The 10,000-nt window shown below is 51.6% G+C and overlaps 1 protein-coding gene across 1 annotated transcript in view; it reads left to right on the top strand.

Annotated features, from left to right (window-relative positions):
- Window positions 1–10,000, top strand: part of LOC133129539 (xenotropic and polytropic retrovirus receptor 1 homolog) — a 29,802-nt gene that overhangs the window by 18,468 nt on the left and 1,334 nt on the right. Inside the window, exons 10-14 of the mRNA XM_061243701.1 lie at window positions 4,488–4,659; window positions 5,463–5,657; window positions 8,155–8,321; window positions 8,757–8,902; window positions 9,249–9,470. Of these exons, the coding sequence (XP_061099685.1) occupies window positions 4,488–4,659; window positions 5,463–5,657; window positions 8,155–8,321; window positions 8,757–8,902; window positions 9,249–9,470 (902 nt within the window). The remainder of the gene's footprint in view (window positions 1–4,487; window positions 4,660–5,462; window positions 5,658–8,154; window positions 8,322–8,756; window positions 8,903–9,248; window positions 9,471–10,000) is intronic.

Genomic DNA, 10,000 nt, shown 5'->3' with positions numbered 1-10,000 from the left:
GTAACCCACAGTAACACACAGTAACACAGGATTCTGGGTAACACACAGTAACACACAGTAACACAGCATTGTGGGTAACACAGTAACCCACAGTAACACTCACAGCACCTGATTCCTGGTGCTGCTCCACATGAAGGGGAGAGGACGCTGGCGTTGACTGTTCGCCGCTTCTCCGCCTGAGCTAGATCTAACTTTCTATAGTTGATTTTACGGACCTTTTTTTACAGATTATTAGTTGTTTTTAAGCGTGGTTTATTGAGCATTTTGTGCACTGAGCTTTTTGTGCGGATTTTCCTACCTGCTGCCGCCCGTCTAAACCCGCCGTTTCAGTCATCCATATTTGGATCACCTGCACTCCTGGTTTACTTCAACGTCCACCATGCTCCAGCTCATGTCTCGACCAGCGCTGTTGTGAGGGATTTCCCTGGGCAGTTTTTCAGCTGTCCCCGGTGTGGGTTGGCCTCGTTGCCTGGGACCGCTACCTCCACAGTAGCCAGCCCTCCGCTAGCCGCCCGCTAGCCGCCCTTCAGCCAACTAGCGGCACTGGATTGCCTGGCTGGCTAACGGGTAACCCAACCATGCTGAAATATTTCCCCTCTCAGCTGCTGGAATTTAACAACTGCACGACCCCCTCGTGCATTTCACTTATCAAACAACTTGGACTTCTACGCCGACTTCGTTACACGCATAGAAGCTCCCGGCAAAAGTTTGTCTACTCCCAGCCTGGTCATTCAATTCCTTCCATCTGCTCTGCTGCACGCTCTGTCGCACCTCGTACACGTCATCAGAACATCGTCGCACCTGGATTTAGTAGCGGCACTGGAAACATAGTGAGGCTGCCTCACTCCAGGCTGCATAGAAAACGTGGAGAGGATTTCACACTGCACAGGCTGCACAGAAAAAGAGGAGTGGATTTCACAGTTCTTCGCCCCATACAGAGATTCATTACTCCTCCTACCGTCAAAATGGAATTATTGAACATTCAATCCCTCAACCTCAAATCCACTTTCATTCATGACCACATACTGGACAAAGGGTTGGACCTCATGTGCCTCACGGAGACGTGGCAACAGCCAGGGGTCTATACCACTTTAAACAAAGCTTGTCCCCCCGGTTACAAGTACATTGAAAAATCCCGTAGCACTGGCCGCGGTGGTGGCCTGGCCGTATTCCACCGTTTCGATCTGGATTTGTCCCCCCTCTCTCTGCCTAACCACTCGTCATTCGAATGCCTTGCATTTAAATGTAAACCCCCCTCCCCCACGACAATTCTGCTCATCTACCGCCCACCCAAACGAAACTCTGCCTTTATCCCAGAAATGCATGACCTTCTCACAACTCTCTGTACAACATCTGCCAATATCATCATTCTCGGAGATATAAACATTCATGTTGACACCCCCTCCTGCCACTCTGCATCTGCCTTTCTACAATTACTGGACTGCCTAAACCTCACTCAACATGTCAACGTCCCAACACACAACAGGGGGCACACATTGGATCTGGTCATCACTGACTCTGCCCCCATCAGCAATCTCCTTGTGTACGACCTGGGTGTGTCTGATCACAGGGTCATTGCGCTGGAGCTGCCATTTCCACCCCCTCACACCAAGCCCAAGCGCCAAATCTCTTTCAGGAACATCAAAAACATTAACACAGACGCCTTAATTTTGGACCTCCAGCACCTCTCCTCTGCAAATTTTTCATCAGCCAGCGATTCAGTGGCTTTCTACAATAATACCCTGACCAGTCTCTTGGACCTCCACGCCCCAGTTAAAACAAGAACGGTTTCTTTCTCACGCTCAGCTCCTTGGTTCACCCGCGAGCTGCGAAAAATGAAGGCAACTGGGCGTGTCCTTGAGCGACGCCTCAAGGCCACAGGCCTCACCGTCCACAAAATGGCCTACAAAGACCATCAAAAGGCCTATTCGAAATCCCTCAGAGACGCACAGTCACAGTTTTATTCCAACTTAATTAACAATAGCCCTGGCAACTCCAAGCAGCTTTTTTCCACAATAAACCAACTACTCAAACCACAACTTTCCACACACACAGACATCACAGAGGAACAGTGCAATAACTTCATTACCTTTTTCAGAAACAAAGTCGACACCATCCGGTCCCATCTCATCAGCCCCTCCACTCCACCTGCCCCCACTGCCATCCCACAGCCAGGGATCTCCCAGCCTCTCTGCTGTTTCTCCAACATCACACAGCGAGAGGTTGAGGACATCATCAATACGATGAAATCCTCCACCTGTGCCCTGGACCCCGTTCCCACCGCTCTGATTAAATCAAGCATTTGTGCCATAAGTCCCCTGATCACCAAAACCATAAACCTTTCCCTCCAGTCTGGCCACGTTCCCTCTGTTCTAAAAACTGCCATCATTACACCCCTCCTCAAAAAACCCACCTTGGACTCGGCAGTCCTTGCCAATTACAGACCAATTTCCAACCTCCCTTTCCTTTCCAAGGTCCTGGAAAAAGTGGTAGCTGCACAGCTCCAGGACCATCTCCAACTCAATAACATTGCAGAGAAGTTCCAGTCTGGCTTCCGCACCGCCCATAGCACTGAAACAGCACTACTCAGGGTCACTAATGACCTGTTGATGGCGGCTGATGCTGGCTCCCCTTCACTCCTCATCCTGCTTGACCTAACCGCAGCATTTGACACCATTGACCATCACATCCTCCTTAACCGTCTACACTCTATCGGCCTCTCTGACTTTGCTCTGAATTGGTTCAAATCATACCTCTCCGACAGAACAGAGTACGTCTCTTTGGGAGGGAAAAAATCCCGGTCCCATCCTGTCACCTGTGGTGTCCCCCAAGGATCCGTCCTCGGCCCCGTCCTCTTCACCCTCTACTTGCTCCCCCTCGGCCGTGTCATCAGCCAGTATGGAATTTCCTTCCATTGCTATGCTGATGACACACAACTGTACCTTAAGACTGACTCACCCCCCTCTGCAGCTCCGCCGTCACCATCTCCATCATCCACACTCACTACCTGCCTGGAGGAGATAAAGGCGTGGATGAAATCAAACTTCCTACAACTCAACAGCTCCAAAACCGAGGCCATCCTAATTGGCACCCCCCATCAGATTCATTCATCCTCCATTACCAGCATCTCTTTCTCCGGTCAAGTCCTTCCCCTCTCATCCATAGTCACCAACCTGGGTGTGAAAATTGACCCCCACCTAAACTTTGAGGCCCACATTAAACACCTGTGCAAAACCTCCTTTTTCCACCTCAGGAACATTGCTAAACTCCGTCCCACACTCACCCTCCCAGATGCAGAAAAACTTGTCCACGCCTTTGTCTCCTCCATGCTGGATTACTGTAACGCACTTCTCATCGGGATCCCTAGCAGAGCCTCCTGAGGCTCCAATATATCCAGAACAGCGCTGCTAGGATCCTGATGAGAGTGCGTAAGTACGACCACATCACACCGATCTCCACTCACTTCACTGGCTCCCCATCACCTCCCAGACTGAATACAAAATATCCCTTCTGACCCATCAGTGCATCTATGGAAATGCCCCCCCCTATCTCAAAGAACTCCTCACCCCAGAACCCTCCACTCGAAACCTTCGCTCTGCCAACACCAACCGCCTCCGTCCTCACAAGACCAAGCTCTGCACCATGGGCGACCGAGCCTTCTGTTCGGCTGCTCCCCGCCTGTGGAATGCCCTCCCTGACTACCTGAGAGCACCGCAGACCACTGATGCTTTTAAAAGAGGGCTAAAAACCTACCTCTTTACTAAAGCCTTTTCTTAGTTTTTATATTTTATACATGCCATTGGGTGTTTTATTCCCTGTTTTTACCCTGTAGCACTTTGAGATTTGGTCTCCAAATGTAAAGTGCACTATAAATAAAATGCATTATTATTATTATTATTATTATTATTAACACAGCATTGTGGGTAACACACAGTAACACACAGTAACACAGCATTGTGGGTAACACAGTAACCCACAGTAACACAGCATTGTGGGTAACACACAGTAACACACAGTAACACAGCATTGTGGGTAACACACAGTAACACATCATTGTGGGTAACACAGTAACACAGTAACACACAGTAACACAGTCTGCAGCAGTGCAGTGCAGCTCGGCATTGTGGGTAAGGGGTGTGTGTGTCACTGTGTCACATGACCTCAGTACCCGCTGCTCTCCTGTGTGACTGTAACAGTCAATCTCTCCCTCCCGCTTTCTCTCTTTACACCCTTCCTCTCTCTCCCTCTCTCTCTCCCCCTCCTTCTCTCTCCTTCTTTCCCCCCTTCCTCTCTCTCTCCCTTTTTCTCTCTTCCCCCCTTCCTCCCTCTCTCTCTCTCCCTCCCTCTCTCTCTCTCTCCCTCCCTCCCCCTCCCCCTCCTCCCTCTCTCCCTCCCTCCCTCCCTCTCTCTCTCTCTCCCTCCCCCTCCCCCTCCTCCCTCCCTCTCTCTCTCCCACTCTCTCTCTCTCTCTCTCCCTCCCTCCCCAGTTCCGTGTGTTCACCGCACCGTTCCACAGGGTGGAGTTTGCAGACTTCTGGTTAGCGGACCAGCTGAACTCGTTGGTGATGGTGCTGATGGATGTGGAGTACCTGGTGTGTTTCTACAGCTTTGAGCTGAACTGGGGCAAACCGGATGGACTGCTGCAGGACGTCAACAAGAGTGAGACACACTCACACTCACACACACACCTACAACACACACACACACACCTACAACACACACATACACACACACACCTACAACACACACATACATTCACACATACACACACACCAACAACACACACACCTACAACACTCACACAAACACACACGAACACACACACACACACATCTACAACACACACACACAAACACACACACAACACACGCACACTCACACACACACACACACAACTACAACACACACGTACACACACACACACACATACAACATGCCAATAATGTAACACACATACACACCTACAACACACGCATACACACACCTACAAAACACCTGTAATACACACTTATAACACTCCTCTAACACACTCCTGTAACACATGCCTGTAACACAGCGGTAACACACCTGTAACACACGCCTGTAACACACGCCTGTAACACACACCTGGAACACACACCTCTAACACACACCTGTAACACACGTCTGTAACACACTCCTGTAACACACACCTGTAACACACCTGTAACACACACCTGTAACACACGCCTGTAACACACTCCTCTAACACACACCTGTAACACACACCTGTAACACACGCCTGTAACACACGCCTGTAACACACACCTGTAACACACGCCTGTAACACACGCCTGTAACACACTCCTCTAACACACACCTGTAACACCCGCCTGTAACACACGCCTGTAACACACACCTGTAACACACACCTGTAACACACACCTGTAACACACGCCTGTAACACACGCCTGTAACACAGCGGTATGCTGGTTGCTCCCCAGGTGGGCAGGTGTGCCACAGCTATGCGTACGGGGTGCGGGCGGTGATCCAGTGTCTGCCGGCCTGGTTCCGCTTCGTACAGTGTCTGCGCCGTTACCATGACACCAAGCGCGCCTTCCCACACCTCGTCAACGCCGGGAAGTACTCCACCACCTTCTTCACTGTCACCTTCACCGCTCTCTACAAGACCCACAAAGGTGAGAGAGTGAGAGAGTGTGTGAGAGAGTGTGTGAGAGAGTGTGTGAGAGAGTGTGTGAGAGAGTGTGTGAGAGAGTGTGTGAGAGAGTGTGTGAGAGAGTGTGTGAGAGAGTGAGTGAGAGAGTGTGTGAGAGAGTGTGTGAGAGAGTGTGTGAGAGAGTGTGTGAGAGAGTGTGTGAGAGAGTGTGTGAGAGAGTGTGTGAGAGAGAGTGAGAGAGAGAGTGAGAGAGAGAGTGAGAGAGAGAGAGTGAGTGTGTGAGAGTGAGAGAGAGAGAGTGTGTGAGTGAGTGAGTGAGTGAGTGAGTGAGTGAGTGAGTGAGTGAGTGAGTGAGTGAGTGAGTGTGTGAGTGTGTGAGAGTGAGAGTGTGAGAGAGAGAGTGAGAGAGAGAGAGTGAGTGTGAGAGAGAGAGTGTGTGAGAGAGTGAGAGAGAGAGAGAGAGAGAGAGTGAGTGAGTGAGTGAGTGAGTGAGTGAGTGAGTGAGTGAGTGAGTGAGTGAGTGAGTGAGTGAGTGAGTGAGTGAGTGAGTGAGTGAGTGAGTGAGTGAGGAATAATATACTTTGCACTTCACTTGAGACTGTGACTCTAGGTGCCTCCAGTGGCTCTGGCTCATTTCTGTACTCCTGAGACATTCCCGGCCCTCTGGTGGGCACACTTATTATTGTTCGGGGATTAGACACTGGGAGCAGGGTTCGGGACTTTTCAGAAAACCTATGTCACTGATGTTTGGAACGTTTTGTGGGCGTTTTAGATACTAAGACCAGGAAGAGAGTGCTGACAGCTTTGAAACATGCTGACACAGAAATATGCGATAAAATATCCACTATCCACTCTGCTAAAGCAAAATCCCTCTCCTCTGTCCTCATCTTCCTCGACCTGTCGGCCGCCTTCGATACAGTCAACCATGAGATTCTGCTCTCATCGCTGTCTGGGATGGGTGTCACAGGTTCTGCACTCGCTTGGTTTTCCTCCTACCTCTCTGGTCGCTCCTACCAGGTGACTTGGAGGGGCGCAGTCTCCGACCCTCACCCCCTACGAACTGGAGTCCCGCAGGGCTCGGTTCTTGGTCATCTCCTCTTCTCTTTATACACCATGTCTCTTGGGTCTTTTATCTCTTCCCATGGCTTTTCTTATCATTCCTATGTATGTATTCCAACTCTTCATTTCCTTCCCCCCCCGACACCCAAATCACCACACGGATCTCTGCCTGCTTGGCTGATATCTCTGCGTGGATGACTTCCCATCACCTGAAGCTCAACCTTGCCAAAACTGAGCTTCTCTACATCCCTGCTAAGTCCTCAACAATCAGTGAGAGGTCGATTGCCGGAGAGGACTTAGTGGTTTCCTCCTCCCGTACGGCAAAGAATCTTGGGGTGACTCTTGATAACTGCCTCACCCTGGCTCCACAAGTATCCTCCACTGCCAGAACCTGCAGGTTCTTTCTGTATAATATACGCCGTATCCGTCATCTCCTGACTGAGAAAGCCACCCAGCTCCTAGTCCAGGCGCTCGTCATTTCCCGCCTGGATTACTGCAACTCCCTCCTAGCCGGTCTCCCAGCGTGTGCCATCAAGCCCCTCCAGCTGGTCCAGAATGCTGCAGCCCGCCTGATCACCAGTCAGCCCAGGTCGGCTCATGTCACCCCGCTTCTCATTGGCCTCCACTGGCTTCCTATTGCCGCACGCATCCGTTTCAAGGCCCTAGTGTTGGCATTTCAGGCTGCTAAGGAGACTGCCCCACCTTACATACAATCCCTGATCACTCCCTACTCCCCAGCTAGACCATTCCGGTCTGCCAGCTCTGGTCGCCCTATGGTTCCCTCTCTACGGGCACCTGGCGGTCGAGCTGCACGTTCACGCCTGTTTTCCGTTCTGGTTCCTCAGTGGTGGAATGACTTGCCTACCACTGTCAGAACAGCAGAATCCCTCCCCCTATTTCGACGCAGACTAAAAACCCACCTTTTCACACTCTACCTTAGTCCTCCCTCCTGATTTCCCCTGCCCCTCCTTTCTGATAACTTATGATGACAACTATGTTTAGAACAGCATTTCAAGTGTATTTTGCTAGTTTCTGGATGTGATGCTCTGACTTATGGTAGAACCTATGCACTTGTAAGTCGCTTTGGATTAAAAGCGTCTGCCAAATGACTAAAATGTAAATGTAAATGCAAGAGTTTAGTGAACCTTCCTGTGGAAGAGAGTACCTGCGCAGAGTCCACCTGTACCATGGCTGCTGCTGACCATCCCTCCCTCCCTCTCTCTCCCCTCCCCCCCCTCCCCCCTCCCTCCCTCTCTCTCCCCCCCTCCCTCTCCCTCCCTCTCTCCCCCCCTCCCTCCCTCCCTCCCTCTCCCCCCCTTCCTCCCTCCCTCTCTCTCCCCTCCCTCCCTCTCCCTCCCTCTCTCTCCCCCCCTCCCTCCCTCCCTCTCCCTCCCTCTCTCTCCCCCCCTCCCTCCCTCCCTCTCCCTCCCTCCCTCTCCCTCCCTCTCTCTCCCCTGCAGCGGGGAAGCATGGTGATGAGAGGGTGTTCTTCTACCTGCTGTTGGTGTTCTCTGTGATCAGCTCGTGCTACACGCTGATCTGGGATCTGAAGATGGACTGGGGCCTGTTCGACCGCAGCGCTGGGGAGAATACCTTCCTGCGGGAGGAGATCGTCTACCCTCAGAAAGTGAGCCTCAACCAACCTCACATGCCTGCACCACTGGTACAGCCTGTCAGCCAATCACATCTCATGCCGGCACCACTGGTACAGCCTGTCAGCCAATCACATCTCATGCCCGCACCACTGGTACAGCCTGTCAGCCAATCACATCTCATGCCCGCACCACTGGTACAGCCTGTCAGCCAATCACATCTCATGCCTGCACCACTGGTACAGCCTGTCAGCCAATCATATCTCATGCCTCCACCACTGGTACAGCCTCTCAGCCAATCACATCACACGCCTGCACCACAGGTACGGTCTGTCAGCCAATCACACCACACGCCTACACCGCAGAACCGCCTCTCAGCCAATCACATCGCACGCCTGCACCACAGAACCGCCTCTCAGCCAGTCACAGCACACTGCCGTGGCCGGGGCTAACAGCGCTGTGTTGTGCAGGCGTATTACTACTGTGCCATAGTGGAAGATGCTGTCCTGCGCTTCGCCTGGACCATCCCCCTCTCCCTGAGCACGGTCAGCACCGCCAACACCGCCAACACCGCCGACATCCTCACCACTGTGCTGGCCCCGCTCGAGGTCTTCAGGTGAGCCACTCCCATAGTGCAACAGCGCCCCCTCTGGTGAGGAGGTGTGCACAGTGTCAGTATATCCCATAATGCAGCAGCACCCCCTCTGGTGAGGAGGTATGCACAGTGTCAGTCTATCCCATAATGCAACAGCGCCCCCTCTGGTGAGGAGGTGTGCACAGTGTCAGTATATCCCATAATGCAACAGTGCCCCCTCTGGTGAGGTGAGGTGAAAGTAACCCCACCCCCTCATTCTTATCTCTCCTCCTCCTCTCCTCCTCCTCCACTCCTCCTCTCCTCCTCTCCTCCTCCTCTCATCCTCTCCTCCTCGTCCGCTCCTCCTCCTCCCTGCTCTGTGCTGCAGGCGTTTCGTGTGGAACTTCTTCCGCCTGGAGAACGAGCACCTGAATAACTGTGGCGAGTTTCGGGCGGTGCGTGACATCTCGGTGGCGCCGATGAACGCGGACGACCAGACCCTGCTGGAGCAGATGATGGACCAGGAGGACGGCGTCAGGAACCGCCTGGGCAAGAAGAGCTGGAAACGCAGCTACAGCATGTCGCTACGGCGACCGCGCCTCGCCTCGCAGTACGGATACTACTCCTGCCTTCACACTGAATTCCATTCCATAGCATAGCGTTACATAGCATAGCATAACATAGCATAACATAGCGTAACATTCCATAGTGTAGCATAGCGTTGCATAGCATAACATAGCATAACATAGCGTAATATTCCATAGCATAGCATTACATAGCATAGGATAGCATAACAGTGTAACATTACATAGCGTAACATAGCGTAGCATAGCGTTGCATAGCATAGCGTTACATAGCATAGCGTTACATAGCATAGATAACATAGCGTTGCATTCCATAGCATAGCATTACACAGCATAGCATAGTGTTACATAGCATAGCATAGCGTTACATAGCATAACAAAGCATAGCATAATAGCGTAGCGTTACATGTCATAGCATAGCATAGCCTAACATTCCATGACATAGCATAGTGTTTCATACCATAACATAGCATAGCGTTACATAGCATAGCATAACATTGCATAGCATTCTTCACCCTGGAGAATCTCCTTTGTTAATCCCTTTAAATTAATTTAA

Source organism: Conger conger, chromosome 5 (genome assembly GCF_963514075.1).
Source record: "Conger conger chromosome 5, fConCon1.1, whole genome shotgun sequence".
Taxonomy (NCBI): domain Eukaryota; kingdom Metazoa; phylum Chordata; class Actinopteri; order Anguilliformes; family Congridae; genus Conger; species Conger conger.
This window is presented reverse-complemented; position numbering and strand designations above follow the sequence as displayed.